This window comes from Rhinatrema bivittatum, chromosome 4, assembly GCF_901001135.1.
Source record: "Rhinatrema bivittatum chromosome 4, aRhiBiv1.1, whole genome shotgun sequence".
Lineage (NCBI taxonomy): Eukaryota > Metazoa > Chordata > Amphibia > Gymnophiona > Rhinatrematidae > Rhinatrema > Rhinatrema bivittatum.
In genome coordinates this window covers 440556052-440582360 of record NC_042618.1, presented here as the reverse complement: position 1 = coordinate 440582360, position 26309 = coordinate 440556052, and the positions used below count along the sequence as shown (strand labels likewise).

At 47.8% G+C, this 26309-nt stretch overlaps 1 protein-coding gene across 1 annotated transcript in view; it reads left to right on the top strand.

Moving 5' to 3' along the window:
• The window catches only part of CFAP54 (cilia and flagella associated protein 54), a 1106494-nt gene that overhangs the window by 61407 nt on the left and 1018778 nt on the right, over positions 1-26309 (top strand). The window contains exon 8 of the mRNA XM_029597529.1: positions 2202-2303. Coding sequence (XP_029453389.1) covers positions 2202-2303 — 102 coding nt within the window. The remainder of the gene's footprint in view (positions 1-2201; positions 2304-26309) is intronic.

Below are 26309 nucleotides of genomic sequence, written 5' to 3'. Positions count from 1 at the left end.
CATTACTGCTTGGATGTTAGGGCTAGGGAGGATGCTGCTTTTGCACGGGTGGTTTTGACTGGGCCGCTAGCAGCCTCCCACCCTTTTTGGGATTAGCTTTTGTACATCCCACTTGTGGGGATTCACCTACTCGAACACTAAGGAGGAGAAATTACTACTTACCTGATAATTTCCTTTCCCGCCCTCAGCTTATGGATTTGGATTTTGTGTTTAGCCTTCTTAGGGCGAGCTATGCAGAGTATCTTTCCTGCTTTTCTTTGAAACTGGTAAGTGGCTTCTCTAGCCCTTAGTTTGCTAGATATGTTCCTTCTTTTGGCTGAGCTCAGTATTGTTGTTGGTTGAGAAACACAAATAGTTGCCTGTTGCTTATAATGTTCAAGTTTAATCAGTTTTGTCCACAGTTTGGCTTTTCCAGAGAATACTGGCAGGCTGATGTCAGGGCGGGACTATATGGTTGTCATGGCCCATCTCCATCTGCCTGCAGAGGTGCATAACTGACTCATGGGAATTGACCTGTTCTCATTAGAGGAAAGGAAATTATCAGGTAAGTAGTAATTTTTCCTTACTCGAGTAAAATGCTTTTTAAAATCAGGCCCATTATTTTACATGCATAGTAGAGAGATAGTCTGAAGGGTGTTGTGTGGTGATGTTTGGATTTGTGCAGATATATTATGATTTAGAAAAGTATGCATAGAAATGTTGTCAGAAAACTGCCCCACACAAATCAGCAGGTGTTACTTGTATGGGGAGGTTTCCGGGATAATTTTCAAAGCTAACTTACACATGTACATTTTCTTTGAAAATTGGTGGTGTAATTTATGTGTGTAACAGCCCATAAATTTATGTGGACTGTTACAAAATTACTTCCTAGATGTGCTGCCATAATGCATAGTACTGCACATGCCTAACATATTTTAGTAAATGGGTCCCTTTGTCTGTCCACAGCCAAGATCTCCAAACATAAACTAGTAAGTCACTATGGAGTACATTTACTAAGCTGTGTAAGGTATTTACCATGTGGTAAATGCCTTGCATTAGCAATAACATATGGTATTTTAAATCAAATATTGCCAAAACTGGTAATGAGCTGCTTTGCATGCAAATGCTTTGCAAATGCATGCAGAGTAGCTCATTACCAGGCAATTTCATGGAAATAAAATAATGCAGCTTGCCAGAAAAATCACAAATCGCATTATTTATCTGAGCTAAGTTTTCCAGGGAGAATCGGGATGCTAATACACATCCTGATGCTCCTGGTCAGTTTCTTAAAGGGCCTGAGTGGCTTGAAGGAAGCACCTCTACAGTGTACCAAAACCCTGAGGATCTTGTGAGCTCCCGTCCCATCCACCAGTGCCTCTAGAGGTAATCCTAATGCCATAATAAAAAAAATGTGTTTAAACTTGCATGGCTAATGCCTTTCCCCCTCCCTTCCCAACTTGCTTCTTTTGAAAAAAAAAGTTCCCTCCTTCACAATCCCTCCCCGGGCATCCTTTTAAGAACCTGCTGGGCTAGTGGTGCACAGAGCACACTTTAAGTTCCAGGCCATGTGCCTTCTGAATCAAAATGGCGCCAGCCTATCAAGTAACAGAGTCATAGCTTGAATAGCGGCTGGCTGGTGCCATTTTGATTCAGACGGCACATAGCCTGGAACCTAAGGGATGTTCCTGGCCCTAGTAGGCCGCCAAGTTCTTTATGCCCGAGGGGTTTGGAAGAGGGGTCCTAAAGCTGGTGTGTGACTTTTTTTGCAAAGAGGTGAGGTTGGTATTAGGGCCGCCTCTAGAAGCAGCAGAGGTGGGGGCTGGGACAGGGGGTCTCACAAGACCCCCAGGATTTTTAGACACTTAGAGGGACTTCCAGATTATATTTAATGAATTTTACAGTGGGAATCCTCTTTTCTCCCCTTGGCTAGTACTCTGTAAAATTGTTTATGTAGCTCGAACTGTGTTTTCCATTCCAAGACATCAGACAATGAGTTGATACCACAAAAAAAGATACACACCTGAATATAAATTTTCACCGAGTAACCTGGAAAATAGAAAAGTAATTTCAGTTGGAAAACTGAAAAATTCTAATTGAAAAAAATCATAGGGACATCATGTCTCATTTTCAGAAAGTGAGTTTTGAATTACTATAAAGCAAGGAAGTTGTGACTGAATATTTGTAGAGCATCCTCTTGCATCTAAAAATTCTTTCTAACACAGATGGCAGTAATGATCTTTAAAAGAGCAGTATTCGAATCTAGAAGAAGAACTAAAACAGGTATGCGATCGAAGCAAAGGTTTTCTGTAAAAGAAACAGAAAAGGTACGTTCAGAAGATCATAAGATGTATAGTACATAATGGATATTGAGACAATATACTGAAACTGTACACTATAAAATAATTGCAACCTAGTGATGTCTGTTCAACGTTCACTATTTCTAATCAAATATTGAAAAAAGTGAGTAAATCTGTTTTTCTTCCAGGACAAGCAGGATGGTAGTCCTCACATGTGGGTGACATCATCCGATGGAGCCCGGCACGGAAAACTTTTGTCAAAGTTTCTAGAAGCTTTGACCAGTAAATTGAGCATGCCTAGCCTGCTGCTCTCTGCGCGTCCACGCGAGGTACCCATTCAGTCTCTTCTTTTCCACGGTGCAGTTGCCTCGGGATCGTGGAGCTCCACTTTTTTCTCGTTTTTCTCGAATAAGTTTCGGGTTCCTGCCATTGTTTCCTTGTCAGGTCCCCCCTCGCGGTTGGTGCCTTCTCAGTTTGGTAGGTTTCTATTACCCTTTTTTTCTAGCTTTGCGGTCGATTCTTGACTTTAGACTTGCAATAACAGCCAGTCATTGACTGCACGCCGGGTGTTTTTATGGCGTCGACCGGTTTTCGTCGGTGCCTCCAGTGCTCGCGGACCATTTCCATCATGGATCCGCTTGAGCTTTGCATCCTCTGCCTGGGGGCCTCACAAGACATCCATGGGTGCCGTCTGTGAGATCAGATGACCCCCAAGGGGCGTTGGGTGCACCTCGATAAGATGGAGAAACTTTTCGGGGCCCCAAAGTGTGCTCCTTCTACTCCTGCGTCGGTCCCATCGATGCTGAGAGGTCGCGGGGAGCCCTCCAACACGCTTCCCCTGGCTGTTCCTCTTGCTAGTACCTCCAAGGATTAAGGGGACAGCGATAGATCCTCGATGGTCTCGCCGGTCTCCCGGACAGTGGGATCTTTCACTTCCTCGGCGCCGGGGAAAGACCAGGCTGAGCACCGAAGAAGAATATAAGAACATGCCATACTGGGTCAGACCAAGGGTCCATCAAGCCCAGCATCCTGTTTCCAGCAGTGGCCAATCCAGGCCATAAGAACCTGGCAAGTACCCCAAAACTAAGCCTATTCCATTCTACTGTTGCTAGTAATAGCAGTGGCTATTTTCTAAGTCAACTTAATAGCAGGTAATGGACTTCTCCTCCAAGAACCTATCCAATCATTTTTTAAACACAGCTATACTAACTGCACTAACCACGTCCTCTGGCAGCAAATTCCAGAGTTTAATTGTGCGTTGAGTGAAAAAGAACTTTCTCCAATTAGTTTTAAAAATGCCACATTCTAACTTCATGGAGTGCCGCCTAGTCCTTCTATTATCCGAAAGAGTAAATAACTGATTCACATTTACCTGTTCTAGACCTCTCATGATTTTAAACACCTCTATCATATCCCCCCTCAGCCATCTCTTCGCCAAGCTGAAAAGTCCTAACCTCTTTAGACTTTCCTCATAGGGGAGCTGTTCCATCACCTTTATCATTTTGGTAGCCCTTCTCTGTACCTTCTCCATCACAACTATATCTTTTTTGAGATGCGGCGACCAGAATTATATGCAGTATTAAGGTGCGGTCTCACCATGGAGCGACACAGAGGCATTATGACATTTTCCATTTTATTCACCATTCCATTTCTAATAATTCCCGCAAGCATTGCCACCGGTCACCGTTGACATGTGGCACCGGTTCCAAGGCAACATCAGCGGCTGCCAAGCTGCCACCAAAGCGACAAGAGCCATTGGAAGCCCCCATCCTCCGATGCCCCTCGCAGTCCTCGACGTTCTCTACCAACACTGGTGCTGGGCACAGTGCCACCTCAGAGATCCGAGGAAGAGCCGGTAACGCCTTATCCCCCTTCTTCAGTCCTGGTCACTCCAGACTTTCAGGAGGAGTTGGACTGCAGGGAGCAGTCTGCAGTGCTTAAGGCTCTTCAGAGCATTGAGCTGCCGGTGCCACCAGCCCCCATACCAGTGCCCGAGCCTCCACCCTCAGTGCTAGGACCCCGGTTGGAGCTTCTGGATGTCCTCCTGGGCACCCTTCTGACGCAGCCGGTGCCTGAGAGACCATTGGTTCCCCAGCGGCCACCGATGCCCCCCACCAGAGCGATCCCGATTCTCGGGTCCTCCGAGGAGGAAGATACTGCCAGTACATTGCGGACGGGATAGAAGGTAAGGTTTGTCTTTTTGCGGATGACACTAAGATCTGCAACAGAGTGGACATGCCGGAAGGAGTGGAGAGAATGAGACAGGATCTAAGGAAACTGGAAGAGTGGTCGAAGATATGGCAGCTGAGATTCAATGCCAAGAAGTGCAAAGTCATGCATATGGGGAGTGGAAATCCGAATGAACTGTATTCGATGGGGGGGGGGGGGGGGGGGGGGGGGTGAAAGGCTGATGTGCACGGAGCAGGAGAGGGACCTTGGGGTGATAGTGTCTAATGATATGAAGTCTGCGAAACAATGCGACAAGGCGATAGCAAAAGCCAGAAGAATGCTGGGCTGCACAGAGAGAGGAATATCGAGTAAGAAAAGGGAAGTGATTATTCCCTTGTACAGGTCCTTGGTGAGGCCTCACCTGGAGTACTGTGTTCAGTTCTGGAGACCGTATCTACAAAAAGACAAAGACAAGATGGAAGCGGTACAGAGAAGGGCGACCAGGAAGGTGGAGGATCTTCATCGGATGACGTACGAGGAGAGATTGAAGAATCTAAATATGTACACCCTGGAGGAAAGGAGGAGCAGAGGTGATATGATACAGACTTTCAGATACTTGAAAGGTTTTAATGATCCAAAGGCAACGACAAACCTTTACCATAAGAAAAAAATCAGCAGAACCAGGGGTCACGATTTGAAGCTCCAGGGAGGAAGATTCAGAACCAATGTCAGGAAGTATTTCTTCACGGAGAGAGTGGTGGATGCCTGGAATGCCCTTCCGGAGGAAGTGGTGAAGACCAGAACTGTGAAGGACTTCAAAGGGGCGTGGGATAAACACTGTGGATCCATAAAGTCAAGAGGCCGCCAATGAAGAGTAGGTGACTCGCCAGAATGATGGCTATGCCTGGAGACAATACCCTTATTCAATAAACATACACATGGTTACTGTGACTCCAACATCACTCTAAGCTTCAACAGCAAGAGGAAATGTGGAAAAAAGGATTTGCACTCACAAAGACGGGAGTAGCTGGCTTGTTACGGCGGTTACTACCCCAAACCAAATAACCAAATTACTACCTCCACCTTCCTCTATTCCTGATGCCTTTCAACTAGCTTGATCACTCCATTCTTATACTTCACTTTCAATGCATATCCAGCATAGTTCTCTGCTTCAACGGCAGGGGAGAAGAAAAACTGTTACTTCACACATCCAGCAGAGCTCTCTGCTTCAACGGCAGGGGAAAAGAAAAACTGATACTTCACGCATATCCAGCATAACTTCAACGGCAGGGGAGAAGGAAAAAGGATTCACACTCACAAAGCGGGGAGTAGCTGGCTTGTTACGGCGGTTACTACCCCAAACCAAATGTGCCTGATACTTCACTTTCAATGCATATCCAGCATAGCTCCCTGCTTCAACGGCAGGGGAAAAGATAAACAACCAATAAGGGCTGTATAACATAATCTGGGTAAAAACAAATAAGCATGGGTGTAGCTTGCTTATTGCGGCGGTTACTACCCCTACTACCTCTAACTAATCAAGCTAGATATTTCACTTGGATGCAGCTCCATCATTGCTCTCTACATTAATGGTGGGGGTGCAAGGGAAATAGAACCAAGAGCTAAGAGAAACAGATAAGTATGAGAGAAAAAAATGTGTGAAGCTTGCTGGGCAGACTGGATGGGCCATTTGGTCTTCTTCTGCCGTCATTTCTATGTTTCTATGTTTCTATGTTTCTATACTGTGTTTCCCAGACCATGGTTCCCCAAGCCCTTCCTGGGTCCTTCCAGCCTACCGCGTCCTCTGTTCCCCTCGATGCCAGAGGAACCGTCGATGCTTACGGTTCCCTCGAGGCCTCCAAAGCCATTGGAGCCCAGGGTTGATACCCCTAATGGACCTCGCCCACGGCATACTGGTCCCAGTGAGGAGGAAGGGGGGCTTATGACCCTTGGGGTGATGACTCCATGGACTTGTCCTCGGATTATTCAGATGATCCCCCTCTTGGAGCCCTCCCCAGTAGAGGAGTGGTGCCGGTCGCCCCCTGAGGACTTGTCCTTTGCAGGGTTTGTCAGAGCCCCTTTCAACTGCTCAGGAGGAAGATGCGCAAAATAAGATGCTGGAAGTGCTTCAGTGTGTCAACGCGCCTAAGGAGATCGTGGCAGTCCCTATCCAGGATATTTTTAAGGACCTCCTCCTCCGCATGCTGGTGCACCCCATTTCTATCTCCTCCGTCAATAGGAAGGCCGACGCCACCTATTTGGTGCAGCAGGCCGTGAGGTTTGAAAAGCGGCATCTCCCCCACCAGTCGGTGGTTGTGGAGTCTGCCTTAAAAAAGGCCCAGTGCTCCCGCACTCATGCCTCCACCCCTCCGGTTCGTGATCACAGGGAACTCGATGCCCTGGGCAGGAAAGTCTTCCAAGGCACCGTGCTGGTGGCCCGTACCACTGCCTGCCAGCTTTATATGACCCAATATAACCGCAATCTCTGGAAACGGGTCAAGGACTTTGCTGAGGGCCTGCCTCAGCAGCAGCAAGAGGCCCTATTGGCCTCAACTTTGAGACCCAGCTTTGAGACTCTGCTGGGTCTCAAAGTGGATAGGGACTGCCACGATGTTTCCAAGACAGTGGCCCCTGTAGCGGTGGTGGGCATCAACGCCAGAAGAATGGCATGGCTCCGGGCCTCTGACTTCCGGCCGGATGTCCAGGATAGGCTAGCTAACCTCCCCTGCACAGGTGAAAACCTCTTTGGGGATAAGGTCCGGGATGCGGTGGTGCAATTGAAGGACCATCACGATACCCTTCAACAGCTGTCTGCTAGCACCTCTGAAGGCCCATCCTCGGCCAGGAAATCTTCTAGGTCGTGATCCCGGAAGCCCTTTTACCGGCAGAGGAAATATTATCCTCCAGCCTCCAGGGGCCATCTTCACCAGCAACAAGCGCCCAGACCCCAACCAGCCCCCTAGCAAGCCCCAGCCACGACTTTTGACTGGTGGTGAGGGAGCAAAGGTCAGTTGACTGTACCCCTGACGTCTGATCCCCTGGTCAGAGGCAGGCTCTTGAGCTTCGCCCATTGCTGGGAAGAGATCACGTCAGACCAATGGGTCCTCACTATCATCCGTCAGCGGTACCATCTAAACTTAATTCAGCTCATGGAGACCTCTCTCCCATGGCCATCGTGGGGTTCATCTGCCCACCAGGTCATACTTCAGACAGAACTCACCGCCCTCCTCATAGTGGGCATGGTGGAATCGGTCCCTCGCCTTCAACAAGGCCAAGGATTCTATTCAAGGTATTTCCTCATTCCAAAGAGGAATGGCGGCTTGCGCCCCATTCTCGACCACCGGGCATTGAACAAGTTTCTCGTAAGAGAAAAGTTCAAGATGGTCTCTTAGGCACGCTGATCCTGCTCCTCAGAAGAAGAGACTGACTTTGCTCCCTCGATCTCAAGGAGGCTTACACACACATGGCAATTTTCCCCAGCCATTTGAAGTACCTCCGCTTCTTAGTGGGGAAAGCACATTACCAGTACAAAGTGTTGCCCTTTGGGCTGGCATCGGCCCCCCGTGTTTTTACCAAATGCCTAGCAGTGGTGGTTGTCTACTTTAGGCGTATTCGATGCATGTGTTCCCCTACCTGGATGACTGGATGGTCAGGAGCGACTCCCACTCCAGAGCCTTGCATGCTCTGGCCTTGATGGTACAGATGCTGCAGACAGTGGAGTTTGTTATAAATTTCCCCAAGTCTCATCTCCACCCATCTCCTCAGCTGGACTTCATAGGCGCCAGGCTGGACACGATGCAGGCAAAAGCTTTTTTGCCCAGAGAACGGGCGATCACCCTTGCCTTGCTGGCTACCCTTGTCCGGAACAGCCGGAGGGTGCCAGCTCGCCTTCTGCTCCGCCTGCTGCGCCACATGGCGGCCTCCGTCCATGTGACCCCCCTGGCTCGCTTCTGCTGAGGAGATCCCAATGGACCCTATGGTCTCAGTGGCAACAGGCTTCCTAGGATCTCGAGGATCCTGTCACAATAATGGACCCTCTGAGAGTGTCTCTATCCTGGTGGAAAGATCTTTACAACCTGAAAAAAGGACTTACCTTCCAACCCTCTCCGCCTCAGGTGATTCTCACCACCGATGCTTCCCCTCAAGGCTGAGAAGTCCATGTGAACGGTATCCACACGCAAGGTCTCTGGACTTTCTCCAAAGCTCGCTCTCAGAGAAACTTCCTGGAGCTTCGAGACATTCGTTACACTCTGTGGGTGTTCAGAGACCAGTTGTTCAAGGACATTCTAATTCGGACAGACAAACAAGTTGCAATGTGGTATATCAACAAGCAGGGCGGCACGGGTTCATTCCTCCTCTGCCACAAGGCAGTACAGGTGTAGACCTGGGCCCTTTCACAGGGAATGTCTCTGCAAGCGACCTACCTGCTCCTTCCAGCCATACGAATGGTCCCTCAACCCAGAGGTAGCGGCCAAGCTATTTCGCCAATGGAGCATGCCGGATGTGGATCTCTTTGCCTCCCCATACAAACACAAGGTGAGCAGGTATTGCTCCCTGGTATCGGGGGGCAGCTAACCGGCCTGCAATGCCTTCTCCCTCCACTGGTGGAGTGGCCTGCTGTATGCGTATCCCCCTCTACTGCTCCTCTTGATGACTCTGCTGAAACTTCAGCAGGACAGAGGGACCATGATACTTGTGGCGCCCTCCTGACCCCGGCAGGTCTGGTTCCCGCTTCTGCAGGACCTGTTGGTGTGGGCACCCATCCGGCTGGGGACGGCGCCCGATCTCAGCTTGCAGAATCAGGGTACCTTGTGCCATCTGAACCTCCAGGCACTAGCCCTCACTGCTTGGATGTTGAACGTGTAGTCCTCCAGCCTTTGGAGCTCTCGGACTGTGTCTACCAGGTTCTGGTGGCATCTCGCAAACCCTCCACCAGGAAGTCCTACAGCTTGAAGTGGAAAAGGTTTTCCATCTGGTGTGCGGGTCATGATTTGGATCCTTTCTCATGCCCCCTCCCCTAGCTGTTGGACTACCTATGGTATGTGTTCGAGTCTAGGCTTCAGATTAGCTCAGTCAGAGTACACCTCAGTGCGTTCCATTGAGGTGTTGTTGGCACGCCCGTTTCGGTTCAACCTTTAGTGGGCCATTTCATGCGGGGCCTCCTCCAGTTGAAACCCCCTCTTCGGCCTCTGGTTGCATCTTGGGACCTCAATGTTGCCTTGGTGCAGCTCATGCGTCCTCCTTTTGAGCTGCTGCAATCCTGCGACCTGAAGTTCCTCACCTGGAAAGCCATATTCCTGGTGGCGATTACTTCAGCTCGTAGGGTCAGTGAGCTTCAGGCTCTGGTTACGTACGCACCAATTCACGAAGTTCTTCCATGATCGTGTGGTCTTGCGTACACATCTGAAGTTTCTGGCCAAGGTTGTGACTGTTTTTCATATCATTGCATCATTTTGCCCACCTTGTTTCCGAGGCCTCATTCCCACCCAGGGGAACGAGCTCTTCATACCTTGGACTGTAAAAGGGCCTTGGCTTTCTACCTCGATTGCACTGCCGGCCATAGACAGTCCACCCAGCTCTTTGTGTCCTTTGATTCCAACTGGCTGGGAGTGGCGGTGGGAAAACAGATCTTGTCGAACTAGCTGGCAGATTGCATCGCCTTCTGCTATGCACAGGCAAGCCCTCTGCTAGCCGGCAGAGTAAAGGCTCACTCTGTGTGGGCTATGGCGACGTTGGAGGCTCATTTACATGCAGTCTCTGTCATCGAAATCTGCCGTGCTGCAACCTGGAGTTCTCTTCATACTTTTGCGGCTCATTATTGCTTGGATAAAGATGGGTGCCAGGACAGTACTTTTGGTCAATCTGTCCTGTGCAACCTGTTCCAGGCCTGAACCCAACCCTTGTGCTTCTGTGGGTCCTTACTGACCTACAGCGCCGCAGTTGTATTGTGCCCGTTGGCACCTTGTTTGGTCACTGTTGGCCTCTCCAATTCTCAGGGACAGTCTGGAGCTTGGTATTCACCCACATGTGAGGACTACCATCCTGCTTGTCCTAGGAGAAAGCACAGTTGCTTACCTGTAACGGTGTTCTCCTAGGACAGCAGGATATTAGTCCTCAGGAATCCCGCCCACCTCCCCATGGAGTTGGGTTCTCCTTTCGGTTTGTTGTTTTATGTTTTGGCTCATATTTTTGCTATGTTATGATCATGAAGGGGGACCTCGTATGGACGCGTGAATAGTAGCAGGCTGGGCATGCTCAGTCTGCTGGTCAAAGCTTCTAGAAACTTTGACAAAAGTTTTCCATGCCGGGCTCCATCGGATTATGTCACCCACATGTGAGGACTAACATCCTGCTGTCCTAGGAGAATACCTGTTACAGGTAAGCAACTGCGCTTTTACCATAGAGCTTGTTGTTGTTTTCATCCATGTAACCTAATTTCCAATATACTGTACTAGTAAAAACTGCATGGATGGGTTGTCTGGTCCATAACAGCTATACATTTTAAAATCAAACAAAAGTGAAAATGCTAAATATTGTTTTATTTTGTTAAGTAATTAACAGCAAGCTTATAGAAACTTAGGGAACCTCTCCATAAACTATATTGACAGCATATTAGATGCTCTTGTTGTCCAACTCTAAAGAATGCCAAATAGACTACTGCAACGCAGTTCTACTGGGCCTTCCAGCATCCACATTAAAACCAATGCAACTACTTCAGAACGCAGCAGCCAGAATGCTCACAAACAGCAAAAAATCAGATCACATAACCCCAATCCTTAAAGCCTTACACTGGCTACCCATCCCATACACAATCCAATACAAAACACTGACTCTCATCCACAAAACACTTTATAACCAAAATATAGATTGGTTCAACACTGAATTACAATTTCAGACACCTAAAAGAAGTTTATGTTCCTCAAACACTGGACTTCTTCAGATCCTCTCTCCAAAATCTATAAATCTTAACGCAGTCAGGGAACACGCCCTCTCTATGGCAGGACCCATATTATGGAACAAACTACCAACCGAGCTAAGAATGGAACCCGTAATACAAACCTTTAAAAAAAACCTTAAGACATGGCTTTTCCAAAAAGCATTCCACTAGACCTGACTATTGCTGCAACAACCACCATCCCCAATGCTGTAAACCAAGTCTCTAAGTTATTCTCTAAGTACATAGTTACCTAATGATATTAATACTGTTTATATTGTTACTAAACTATTCTGGATAGTTACATAAGGATGTTAATACTGTTTATACTGTTACTGAGTTATTCTGTAAAAAATAAGATGCTGGGGAGAACGGTGTCAGCTGCCCCCTGTTTCAGCCCGGAACACCGTAAGGCACACGTGAGGGGAGGAGCCGGAGCGCCTTGAAAACCTGAGCGCCAAGCCGAGACGACCGGGAGAACGGTGTCAGCTGCCCCCTGTTTCAGCCCGGAACACCGTAAGGCACACGTGAGGGGAGGAGCCGGAGCGCCTTGAAAACCTGAGCGCCAAGCCGAGACGGCCGGGAGAACGGTGTCAGCTGCCCCCTGTTTCAGCCCGGAACACCGTAAGGCACACGTGAGGGGAGGAGCCGGAGCGCCTTGAAAATCTGAGCGCCAAGCCGAGACGACCGGGAGAACGGTGTCAGCTGCCCCCTGTTTCAGCCCGGAACACCGTAAGGCACACGTGAGGGGAGGAGCCGGAGCGCCTTGAAAACCTGAGTGCCAAGCCGAGACGACCGGGAGAACGGTGTCAGCTGCCCCCTGTTTCAGCCCGGAACACCGTAAGGCACACGTGAGGGGAGGAGCCGGAGTGCCTTGAAAACCTGAGCGCTTTTGGCACCCCGCCGCCGCCAGCGCGCCACCAAAGCCGTGCGCGCCTAAGAGGTGCGCACGGCTTGGTCCGGCTTGGTCCGGATTAGGTCGGACAGGAGGAGGACCATCACCGCTCTCAATATCGAGCCACTGACTGATTTAACAGCACCGGTAAAACCTCTATTTCATAGTTTATTATTTAAAAGTTATTATGCCGGCGAAAAGAAAAGGGAGGGTACGGGTGTTTCCCTCGGAACCTTTGCCCCCTCTATTACAACTTGAAATAGACCGTTTTATGCAGCAAATGGAAAAGGAGGGCCCCATTGAGTCCGTTGGAAGTATCTCGGTAGAGGAACGAGATGCTCCCCAGGATGAGGCATCCCTCAGCCCTGTTTCACGCCCCCCTCCAGCCCAACGGTCCACAATCGAAGGAGCAGCAGCATTGCCTACCGATGAGGTTGGCCAAGAGCTGGCTATTGAGGGAGCTTCTTCCGAAGTGGGCCTGGAGCATAAAGAGAAAATAATAACATTGGCAGTAGTTAATACTAGCGATCAACAACGTGGAACTTCTCAAGGAGAACTACTGGAGGATGTAAGGCAAATAACAACTAGACCGGAAACGGTAACATTGGGGGCACTGTGGGATTTGGTTAGTGGTTTAAACGCGACTGTCAACAGATTGGAAAAGAAAATTGATACTGTGTCCTCAAATTTGTCTAATCAGTATGATGGTATACAACAACAAGTGAATGGATTAGATGCAAAAATTGTTACGATAGAAGGCAATATTAAAGCTGTACAAGCAGTAAATATTGCCTTGATAAAAGATCAGTCATTATGTTCCAAAAGATTGGAAATAATTGAAAATAGTACTAGGCAACTAAATGTAAGAGTTATGAACTTTTCTAGAATAGCGGGGGAAATTCCGTATGTTTCTTTTAAAAGATTTCTGGCAGAAGCTCTAGGGTTTGCAGAGAATAATATGATATCAATCAACTCTTGTTTTTTCTTAAAAAAAAGATCTTCAGGGCCAGTAGTTTCTATCCCAGCTAACTTAACAAGTTTCCTGGAGAATTCAGCTATACAAGTTCTAGAAAGAGAAACGCTAATAGTATCATTGATTTCCATGGCTGATATAAGCTCTTTAATGAGAACATATTTTCAGAAATTCCCTATAGTATATATGGGACAAAATATCAAAATTTTTCCAGATTTATCATTAGTTACCCGTACGAAACGGCGACAGTTCCTAGAGTTAAGGGAAAGGGCCCTGACGCTAGGATTTTCCTTTACTTTAAAATACCCTTGCCGATGTGTATTAAAGAGAGGCACAGAATCATTTGTGTTTACTCAAATTGAACATTTAACTCAATTTGTTGAGTCACGATTACCTGTAACTTCATCCCCGGTTGAACCTTGAAGAAATAGGGATTAGAAATAGTTTAATTGCAATGCGGTACTGATTACCTTATTATTATGGTTTTTTCTTTTAAGTATTCCTCTTTTGTTTCAGTCAAAGTGGTCTCAGACTTAAATTTTATGTTTCTCTTTATAATTTGATACAAGATTAATCAGTTTTTCTTTATTAAGTTTTACCAAACAGAGGTAATGTTTATTGATAAGAAATATATATAAGAGAGTTTTGCTGTCTCTGCTAGGTAAAACAATGTTGCAATACATAAAATGTATTTTGAATTATATAAGATTATGTAAATGGAAAATATTTAATAAACAAATAAAAAAAAAAAAAAAAGATGCTTATGCCTTATTTGTTCTAATCGTTTGCTGTAAACCAATGTGATATCTCAGATCGAATGTCGGTATATAAAAATAAATAAATAAATAGCGAATGTTATTGAAGAAAATTAAAAAGCACTGGTTCTAGTACAGATTCCTGGGGCACTGCACAATTTTCTCCATTCTAAGAACTGACCAGTTAATCTTCCTATCTGGTGTTGGCCAGCCCTGACTGTGTGAGCCTGAGCCCTAAGTGCATGGACCATGGCCCACCCACAGTCAGGGCTGGCCAATACCAGAAGAAGAGACCTGTAGCATGGTCACCATGGTTCCCATCCTGCAGCGGCCAAAGTAGAGGGCCACTGTGGACCTTATTCTGTGGTGGCTGAAGAAGGGGTCTGGTGGTAGCAAAAGAACATGCCCAATGTTTGTGTTTTTGGGAGCCTGTTCGTGTACATGCGTGATTGGGAACCTTTGTGTCTTTATATGCTTGAGTGGAAGCCTGTGTATGTGTATGCATGAATGGAAACCTATGTGTGTGGGAGCCTGTGTGTGCATTTAGGGGAGCTGTGTGTGTATGTGTGAGCCTGTGTGTGTGTGTGTGTGTATGTGTGAAAGCGTGCCTGCATATGTGTGTGCCTACCTGTACTTGTGTGTGGGAGCCTGAGAGACAGGGCTTTGCAGACAGTGCATATTGGCAAAAAGTACCCTACATTGCTCGGGTTGTCTGGTTCACAACCACTATTCCTTCTGAGCTGTGCATGTGCACACAGGTCATGAACCCTGCGCACACAGCAAAACTTAAAGGTGAATTTTAAAAGCCCGGCATGCACCAATAGATGACCTAAAATAGGAGATGTATGCACAAGTTGGGCCCATTTTAAAAGCCGCTGAGATGCGCACATATCTTCCGCATTGTGCACATCTTGTTTGATTCAAAAAAGGGGTGTGCTGTAAATGGAGACTGGGTGGGGCATGGGCATTTCGGGGAGGGGCCAAAAGATGTGCATGCAAATATGCACTTGAATGCGTACTTAGGTCCAGAGCCGCATAAGTTTACTTCTGCTATGGAGGAAGTTTTAAGTTAAAAAAACAAACCTAAACAAAGCAATATCTGTGGGCTTTTAAGGGTCTGGGTTAACTGGGGGTTGTGTAGGCTATTAAAGTAGGGAGGTTTAGAGGATCTAGCTCTTAACTGGGTAAACTGGTGGCAAACTGGTGAAACTGGCATCGGTATAGATGCGCCCCTTTTAAGTCCCCTGACTTATGCAATCGAAGCGGATTTGTGCGCCTAGATGTGCAACCACTTAGAACTGGGTGCACATATGCAAGCGCCCATGCTATTTTATAGCTTGTGCGTAAATTATAAAATCACTGTGTCCCTGGGTGCACGCTGGTGCACACGCACTAGTGTGTGCCCATATACTGGTTTAAAAGTTACCATCATAGTGCGTACAAGAAATTCTACTATTATTTGCATTATACTGCTTCATAGTGAACAGATCTGAAATCAGCTTATCAATAGTTGCACAAAAGAAAATGTTTGTGCATATAGCCTTTCAGAAATTAGAGGGATCATTGTGTGATGTTAATTTTCAAAAGCAAACAAAAGTGAAAAAGATAAATATTCTTTTAGGGGCGGATTTTAAAAGGAGCGCGAATAGCCTACTTTTGTTTGCGCTCCAGGCGCAAACAAAAGTACGCTGGATTTTAGTAGATACGCGCGGAGCCGCGCGTATCTACTAAAATCCTGGATCGGCGCGCGCAAGGCTATGGATTTCGTATAGCCGGCGCGCGCCGAGCCGCGCAGCCTACCCCCATTCCCTCCAAGGCCGCTCCGAAATCGGAGCGGCCTTGGAGGGAACTTTCCTTTGCCCTCCCCTCACCTTCCCCTACCTAACCCACCCGCCCGGCCCTGTCTAACCCCCCCCTTACCTTTGTCAGGGGATTTACGCCTCCCAGAGGGAGGCGTAAATCCCCGCGCGCCAGCGGGCCTCCTGCGTGCCGGGCCGCGACCTGGGGGCGGGTACGGAGGGCGCGGCCACGCCCCCGGACCGCCCCGGGCCGTAGCCATGCCCCCGTACCCGCCCCCAAAACGCTGCCGACACGCCCCCGAAACGCCGCGACGACCAGGCCCGCCCCCCCGACACGCCCCCCGACACGCCCCCCTCGGAGAACCCCGGGACTTACGCGAGTCCTGGGGCTCTGCGCGCGCCGGGAGGCCTATGTAAAATAGGCTTCCCGGCGCACAGGGCCCTGCTCGCGTAAATCCGCCCGGTTTTGGGCGGATTTACGCGAGCAGGGCTCTGAAAATCCGCCCCTTAGTATATTAACAAATTAAGAAAAGAGAGAGTGTGTGTGTGTGTGTGTGTATGGGTGGGTGGCTGAGAGACAGGATTTTGCAGACAGAGCATATTGTATTTGCATAGTGCACCTTCTACCATTCATGGCGCCACCTGGTGGTGACAGACAGACATGGCAGTGTGACAGACACAAGCCTTTTTATTTATTTATTTATTTATTTATTTATTTATTTATTTAACAGTTTTATATACCGCAGTTCAGGTAACAAAGTTACTAATCACTTCGGTTCACATTTCAACAATTACAATGACAATATAAAGAAAATGTCTTACATAGAACAGGGTGAGTGAAACTTGGATAATAACTTACAATGAACAGGGAGAATACAATTTATATACAAAGAGCTTGGAGGAACAGTGTGTGAAGTCGCTGGGACTGTCTTGGCGAAACCTAAAGCCACTGTCATGACATTCAATGGGAGAGAGCTAGTACGAATGGAATATTAGTGTTGGAAGGATGTTGTGGAAGTGTCAAGGGGAAGGGTCTTCCGTAGGGATCTGTGATAGGATAAATGGGTTATGAGAATGCTATATATCTTGCGGGCGTAGACTTTTGGACTGAGGTGGAACTGGTGCAACCTGCAGGGAGGAGCCCTGCAGATCCCCACCATTGGCTGGCAGAGCTGGCTTTGACAGAGGCCAAACTGGAGCTTCACCTATACTAGCCATCATTCCCCTTAGATTGAGCACTCAGGTGTTGGGGCTGGCAGGACTTAGGCATGGGCCTCTTTGACGAGATGGAGATCTGTGGAGACAGTCGAGACACAGGCCAGGGTCCAGGGTAGGCTGAATACAGGTGTAGTCAGAGATGGGCAGCAATCAGAGCAGGTGGTGTTCAGGCATGATCCAGAGTCAGGCGGTGGTCTGAGGCAGATGGAGTTCAATTGTAAATGAGAATCAGGCAGTAGTCCGTGGCAGATGGACTTCAGTCATAGTCAAGAACAAACCAGAGATCCGTCCGAGGGAAGGTGGTTCGGATAGGCAGGCTTGGAAGCGAGGAACAACACAGGTGGGCAAGAGGAGACACTGAAAAACTGAATGACCACAAGGACAAAGATGAAGAACTCAGAGAAGGTGACCAGGGACTGCCAAGGTGAAGACCAGGATCACAGGAACGAGGACCACGAACACAGGAGCGAAGACCAGGAGCAAAGACTAGTAACTCGAAGTGGCAACTAGTACTACACTAGGTAGTTGACCTATTGCCGAGGCAAGGAAGTGTTGCCAAGGTGGTCTTTAATAGGCCCATGCTGATGATGTCATTCTTGGGTGCCACTGGTATTTTCCCACCGTTGGCCCTTTAAGAGGGATGTCGTTGGGCATGTGCGCTATCTAGGAGGGGCCCGGAGTGGTAGTGTGGTCTTGGTTTCTTGGGATGTAAAGTGTGAAACCCTTTTAGCAGGTTGGTGTCCAGAATGTTGGGAGCGGGTTCCCATGTATTTTCTTCAGGCCATACGCCTTCCAGGAGATGAGGTATTCCCCCCTCTTGCCCTGTGCCATGAATCCAAGATCTCATTCACCTCATAGATTGTGTGACACTTCTTGAGGTTTGGTGGTCCTGTTGAGAACCAGGAGGGTATTAGAGATTTCAATAGGGACACGTGAAACATGTTGTGTATGTCCAATGTGGACGCTAGTCTTAACTGGTAAGTCACAGGTCCTATCTGGTGGAGAATGGGAAAAGGCCTGATGTACCATGGAGCGAGGTGCATCAAAGGCATTCTGAGACATATGTGATGAGTGCTCAGCCACACCTTCTTGCCAGTTTAAATTGCGGTGGGCCTCCAGTGTGCATCGGTAGTTCTTGACCCTTTCGGGAGTTGAGGTCCTTGGAGAAAATGAGAATATTGACAAGGTATACAACCATACAGACATAAAATAGATCCTGGAAAATCTCATTCATCATTTTTTGAAAGACAGCTTGGGCGTTGCATAGACCAAAGGGCATTACTAAGTACTTGTAATGTCCATCCCAAGTATTGAACACAGTCTTCCATTCATCACCAGGTTTAATCCAAACCAAGTCGTAGGCTCCTCGGAGATCTAATTTTGTAAGGATCCTAGCCCCTTGGAGAAAGTCAAAGAGTTTAGACATTAATGGTAGAGGATACCAATCTTTCTTAATGATGGAATTTAATCCACAGTAATCAATACAAGGCCTGAGTGAACCATCTTCTTTTGGCCACAAAGAAGAAGCTGGCCCCACTTTGACAGTCCACTTGAGGTGGACTGTCAAATGTAGCCCTGCGTTAGATTTTCCCTGATATAGTCCAACATTGCTTTTGTTTCAGGGAGAAACAAGCAGTAGACCCTGCCCTATGATGGTTTGGTATTGGGTAGCAACTCAATTCCACAGTCGTACTCTCTATGGAGTGGCATTGTCTTGGCCCTCTTTTTGGAGACTACTTCCTTGAAGTCGCTGTACAGTGGGGAAGACCCAGAAGTGTGGCAGCCACGGACAAGCAGAGCGGGGGTTCCACACGTTCCAGACACGAATCTTGGCATTGTGGGTCCCAGTGGGTGAGTTGTAGTGTAGCTCAGTCAAATTGTGGGATGTGCTGCTGTAGCTAGGGAAGCCCCAACACAATTGGGTTAGCAGCTTGAGCTATGACATGGAAGACTATTCATTTCTTATGGAGTAAGCCAGTGCATATGGTCAACAGTACTGAGGCAAGGGTGGTACGACCAGGAAAGGGATCCTCAGAAATGGAGGAGATGATTAGGGGGTCTTCCTTGGTATAGTGGGAATCTGTAGATGATCTAACAATTCTTTCATCAAGAAGTTTCCCCCGGCGCCAGAATCCACCAATGCTAAGGAGGAGAAATCCTGGTATTCCATGTTGATTGTTACCAGGAGAGTCAGTTGAGGAGCAGGTGTCGTGAAGCCCAGGATCACCTCCCCACCAGGTCTTAGGCTTGGAATTTTCCCAGCTAGCGTGGACATTGAAAAAGCTGATGATCTGTGTCCACACAATAGAGACACAGGCCTAGCTGGTGATGGCGGAATCTCTACTCGGGTGCAAGGCGGCCATGTCTGAGCTGCATGGGTTTATCCGTTCACACTGAGGGAAATGATGCTGATGCCGGCAGTGACAATGGACTCTGGAAGCAGGGAACCAGCATAATCGCCCTACAAGGCGGGTGGGCCTCCCTGGCCCGTTGTTGGGGGTGGCAGTTGATCATTCCAGCCTGGCTGATGAGCCCCTCCAGGTACTCCGGAAATTCACAGGTAGCCAGCTCATCCAGGACAGGCCTTCCAGGAAAATGCTGCGGAAGCAATCCCCCCTCCAGTTGAGTCAGTGGCCAGGGTCCGGAAATCTAAGGCATAGTCTGCTAGAAACTAGGTGCCCTGGCGAAGATGCAGGAGCTTGGAACCTTCTAGAAATTCCAGGAGCCACTGCTGCTCTTGGAGCTTGTAAGCAAGGCACATGATGGCCTGGAGGGCAGTGGCAACTGCCGAGTCCATGGCTTTGGCAATCTGTTGTGGGTGGGTGTGAACCCTTGGACCGAGGTGAAGTTGGCGCATTCTGCAGGGAGGAGATCTTCAGGTCCCCACCATTGGCTGGTTGAGCTGGCTGTGGCAGAGATCCAACTGAAGGTTCATCTCGTTCCCCTTAGGTTGAGCCCTCGGGTGCTGGGGCCAGCAGGACTTAGGCACGGGCCTCTGTTGACGAAGTGGAGATCCTTGGAGACAGTCGAGCAACAGGCCAGAGTCTGGGGCAGGCTGAATACAGGTGTAGTCAGAGACAGGCAGCGATCAGGGCAGGTGGCATTCAAGTGTGATAAAGGATCAAGCAAAGGTATGAGGCAGATGGAGTTCAATAGTAAGCGAAAATCAGGCAGTGGTTAGTGGCGGGCAGAGTTCACTTGTAGTCAAGTATCAAGCAGGCAGAAGTCAGAACCAGAGAGCTGTCCAAGGGAAGGGAGTATGGATAGGCAGGCTGGGAAGCGAGGAACAGCACAGGCAACCAAGAGGAGACATTGAAGGACTGAAGACTGACTACAAGGACAAAGACAAAGAACTCAGTGAAGGTGACCAGGGACTGCCAAGACGAAGTCCAGGAACACAGGAATGAAGACCAGGAATGCAGGAATGTAGACCAGGAACTCGAAGTGGCATCTAGCACTACACCATGTGGTCAATGTATTGCTGAGGCAAAGAAGTGTTGCCAAGGTGGTCTTTTATAGACCCATGCTGATGATGCCATCCTCGGGCACCGCTGGTATTTTCCTGCTATGGGCCCTTTAAGAGGGACATCATCGGGCCCGCACACCCTTGGAGGGGTCCAGAGTGGCAGTGGTGTAAGAAGCAGGCTGGACGTGGCAGTCTGCCCCACATTCAAACAGAGGACTTCCCTGGCATTGGAGGGAGCAGAAGAGGAGACTGACTGGAATCGGCTGTCTGCCGTGCTTCTATAAGGAGGCCTTTTCTGGCAGAGGTTGTGAGCTCAGGGCTGGAGGTAAGTATGGTGGTGGTCTACGGGCCTCCCGAACATATATAGGGTTATATTCAGTAGGTCGGTTAGTGGAAAAGTTATCCTGCTAAAATTAGCCGGATAATTTGTCCTGTGTTTGCCAAAAGCTATCTGGCTGCATGTAGTCAGATAACTTAAAAACCTAACTGGCTATGTTTGAATATCGCTGTTTAGGTTTTTAAGCTATCCAGCCTTGTGTGGCTGGATAACTTGCTATTTATCTGGATATCTTCAAAAGATATCTGGATCGGTAGCGCTTTGACATTAAAAAGAAAAGGAAGTAAAGGTGCCTGTGACCCGATCTCACACCTCCCCCCAAATCAAAATTTCATCAATGGCCCTGTCTAGCCGTGCCCTCCTAAATGTAAATATGCTCTGGGGTCCACAGATTGATCCCTCTTGCCCACCCCATTTGCCTGTTCTCTTTTTAGAAAAATCTCTCCCCCCACCTCCCCCCCCCTCCCCCGGGACCCTGCCCACACCCACCCACTGAGCGTTAATACTGAGCCGGCGATCCCCACCCACCATATGGATCCCATTCCATCCCCCCATCACTTAGAAAATCCTGCCGAGAGCGAGGTACAGTACAAGTGGTTCCTTGCTTCCAGCGTTTCCATCACAGTTTATGACAGAAATTGTGCTAGAAGCATAAGTTAGCCATAGTTTACGCTTCATTGAAAGAGGGGAGAGTGACTTAACCATCATACAGCACCAACACCTAAGGATGGGATTTACTGTGTATTTATGGAAACATAGAAACATAGAAATGACGGCAGAAGAAGACCAGTCGGTCCATCCAGTCTGCCCAGCAAGCTTCACACTTATTTTTTCTCATACTTATCTGTTTCTCTTGGCTCTTAGTAACCTTATGTTCTAATTCCCTTTCACCCCCACTATTAATGTAGAGAGCAGTGATGGAGCTGCTTTAAGTTTGATTAGTTGGGTAAGCGGCAGCATAGCTCTCTGCCATGAAGCAGAGGGCAATGCTGGATATGTGTGAAGTATTAGTTTTTCTTCTCCCCTGTCGTTGAAGCAGGGAGCTATGCTGGATATGCATTAAAAGTGAAGTATGCCTTGAAAGTCACATTAACTATCATCAAATATTGAAAAGCCTAATAATTGGTAATACCTATAGCCCATGAACCCATCCCTGTTTTTTTCTTTTTTTTTTTTAATTGGGAGATGGCTGCCCTTCATCCTTCCGCTCCGTGAAGGTGGACACCTACCACTGGCCACTGGCATCCCGCTCCGTGAATGCCTCTGTGGCTACTGCCGCTCCGTGCAGTGTTTTACTACCTGCTCTTTATATGCGTCCTCTAGACCTGATGGATCCCATCCCTGTTTTTTTGTTTTTTTTTAATTTAATTGGAAGATGACAGCCCTCCATCTTTCTGCTCCATGAAGGTGGAACACCTACCACTGGCCACTGGCATCCCGCTCCGTGAATGCCTCTGTGGCTACTGCCGCTCCGTGCAGTAGCCACAGAGGCATTCACGGAGCTCTGAAGTTTATGCTTCATTGAAGGAGGGGAGAGGGACTTAAACATCATACAGCACCAACACCTAATGATGGGATTCACTGTGTATTTATACAAGGTTTCCAAGAAGAACTGTTGCTCTGAATCTTGGTTGTATAGGAGTGCTAACTGAGGTTTACATTGGTCTGCTTAGAATGCAAGGGTCTGTAGACCCTTGTAACACCCTCCCCAAAAAAAAAAAATCCACCCTGAGTTGAAATTGCCCTCTTATGGTGGGAGATATATAATGTCAGATTCTCTCTCTCACTCTCTCTCTCCCGTCCCCGTGGAGATGTGAGTAAGTATGTGCATAAAGGCTCCACACATATGCATGGTAGGGATATTTTAAATTATGCATGTGTACTTGCACGCATGAAATAAAATTAAGCGTATTTTTGCTTGCGTGCCCAATATGTGTGTCTGTGGGTGCACAGGTGTTCCTTTTAAAATTTACCTGTCTGTCTCTTGCAGGATCTTTTATCAGTTGGACTCTATGCCATCCCCCCACCAAGTTGTTCCTCCATATCATTAAGAGATAGTTTGTACCCTGGTATGGCACTATCCATTGGTTATCCTCCTTCCACCATGTCTCTGAGATGCCAATTAAGTAACTCTTCCATCTTACTTCTTAGACATCTGGCATTGGCATACAGCAGGATGTCAGTTAGATGTCAGCTAGATGTCATGGTCAGGCAGGATGGGATCACTGACTACCTGTACAGGAGTGACACAGGACTACGGGATAGGACTGTAGACTTTCTGCCTAGTCCAGCTACCTCTTCTGCAGATTGAGCCCTTGGGTTTTGGTGGCCAGCAGAACTTATCTGGAACAGGAGACATGATGGATCATGAAAGCAGGCAGGTCTGGAGACATGGGCTGGAACCAAGGGCAAGGCGTGGGTTGGAGACAAGGCCTAGAGCAGGAGAAACTGTGGGTCTTGAAAGCAGGCAAGGCTAGATACAGGCAGGGCTGGAGACATGGGCTGGAAGCAAGGGCAAGGCTTGGGTTGGAGACAAGGCCTGTAGCAGGAGACATAGTGGGTCTTGGAGGCAGGCAAGGCTGGATACAGGCAGGGCTGGAGAGATGGGCTAGAACCAAGGGCAGGGCTGGTACTGAACGCAGTGCAAACAAGGGCTTGAACTGAGGGCAAGGCCTGGACTAGAAACAGGGATTGGACTGGACAGGACAGGACAAAGACTGGACTGGACAAGATAGGAGAAGACTAGACTAGGACAGGACTGGAAAGCTCAAACAGTCCAGAAGGCTGGGCTAGGCAAACCTAAAAGGCCCAAAGGCTACAAGGCAGGACAGGAAGGCCAAGGAGACCACTGAGGAAGGCAGGAAGATCGTGAAGGCTACAGAGCATGGCAGGAAGGCCTGGAAGGCCACAGAACAATGCAGGAAAGCAGGGCAAGGAGGTCCAGTCAAAGAGTCAGAGTGACTCAACAAAGAGGTAAGGAGTGCATGGAGAAGTTGGCTAAATAGGTTTGGAGCTGTCATGTCCTGTAATCAGCAAGGAGGTGGCTAGAGCGGCTTGAGCAAAGCTCAGTGATGACTTCTGCTGCATAGGAGCCAGCATCGTGACACTAGAAATGACTGGGACTGGTCTGGAAGGACTCAATGAATAAAAGCAGGTAAGAAACCTAATTTCTCCTCCTTTATCATTCCACCAGACCAGTCCAGAACTCATGGAACAAACCCAAGCCACCCCCAGATAGGAAGGAAGCTGGATAATCCTGCCCTCAGGACCCCAGCTCTGAAGAAAGCTAACTCCCTAGTCAGTATATCTAACTGGTAATTATTGGAGAAAGTATGCAGGGAAGCTCAGATGGCCATCCTGCAGATTTCCTCAGGTGACTCGGACTGTCACTACACCAACAAACCTGACTGACCTCTTGTAAAGTAAGCTTAAAGATCCTCGGAAAGCAACAGGTAGCTGGAAATGTAAGAGGAACCAATAGCCTCCTTATTCTCTCTGGCAACAGTCATCTTAGAGGCCACGTCCCCTCTTCTCCAACTATCGAAGAGAATAAACAAATGATCTAATTTCCTAAGGAACTGATAAGAACATAAGAACATAAGAAATTGCCATGCTGGGTCAGACCAAGGGTCCATCAAGCCCAGCATCCTGTTTTCCAATAGAGGCCAAACCAGGCCACAAGAACCTGGCAAGTACCCAAACACCAAGAAAATCCCATGCTACTGATGCCAGTAATAGCAGAGGCCATTCCCTAAGTCAACTTGATTAATAGCAGTGATCACTTTCAAGTATCTGAATAAGGTTAAATTCACATCTAATAAATGCAGACTCTTAAACTTCCTCATTGAATCACAGAGAGATCCACAGGCTGGTTCAAATGGAACAGAGAGACCACTTTTGGTAAAAAAGAAGGGACTGTCTAAATGCATATTCCAGCCTTTGAAACCTTTAGAACTAGATCGCTGCACAAAAGGGCAAATAATTCGGAAATATGTTGTGCCAAACAGATAGCCACCAGAAAAAATGCCTTCAGCATTAAGTCCTTAATAGATGCTCTCCTAATGGGTTCAAATAGAGCTGTACACAAGGCCTGGAGAACCAAATTATCAACGACGGAGGAACATCTTTATGAAGTGGTAGATGAAAAATTTTCATTCCTCTTTGGAAACAAGAAACATCCAGATGAGCTGCTAAGGACAAGCCTTGTATTTTTCCTCTGTAACAAGCAATAGCCACTACATGTACCTTCAAGGAATTAAAAGCTAAACCTTTCTCAAGTCCATTTTGCAAAAAAGACAGAACCACAGAGACCAATTCCTTAATAGGAGAAACCCCAGCTTTCATACACCAAACCTAAAAAATCTTTTCAGACCTGACTATAAGACAGAGAAGTGGATTTCTCCCTTGCCTGCAACAGAGTGGTCACCACCTCCTTTGTATAACCTTTGCTTCTCAACCTTCAATAGCCAAGTCACAAGAAAAAAGGGGGATCCTCAAAGACAACCAGCCCTTGACATAGCAGGTCCTGAACATGATCCAACCTCAGATGCCCTTCTTCTTTGAATCTACTGAGACCTACACACCTTGGCCGATCTGGAGCTATCAGAATTACCTGACCCTGATGCTTCTCTCTCCTCTGAATGATCTGATCTGTCATGGGTCCTGGTGGAAACATGTAAAGAAGGCACCAACAAGCCATTGTTGAGATAAAGCATCTAATCATGCTGACACTGCTTCCTTCCTTTGACAGAAGAACTTTGCTGCTTTGGAGTTTCTGTGTGTGGCCATGAGATCCAAACTTGGTTTGCCCTACCTGCACTTTATCAAATTGAAAGCTACATCAGCCAGTTCCCACTCTCCTGGATCCAGGGTGCGACGACTCAGCTAATCCACCTGAATGTTTTCCACTCCTGCATATTGCGAGGCTGAGATTGCTTGAAGATGCTTCTCTGCCCATCTGAACAAAAGGTCTATTTCCACAACCACCGGATGACTTCTCATGTCTTCTTGACAATTCACATAGGCTATTGCTGTCACATTGTGGGAGAACACCCTCACTGATCTGCCTTGAATCACAGGACAAACACCTGTAAAGCTTTCCTTATGGCTTTTGTCTAGGCAATTGATGGACCATGATGCTGCTGTTAGATACCAGAGACCCTGAGCTGATATGCTGTGACAGTGTGCACCTTATTCATTTATACTGGCATCCGCCATTACCTCCACTCAGTCTGGGGACTCCAAGGACATTTCTTTGACTAGATTTTGAGCTGAGAGTCACCATTGCAGACTTGCTAATTTCAACTTTACCTTGAAATCCTGAGATTGCACACTCTATCGCATTGGAAGAGACCTCTGCAATGGGCACATATGAGCACTTGCCCACAGAACAAGATCCAAAGCTACTACCATGGAACACAGCTCCTGCAAATAATCCCAGAATCTGAGTAACTTTAATTTCAGAAGGTTCTAAACATGTAACATAAG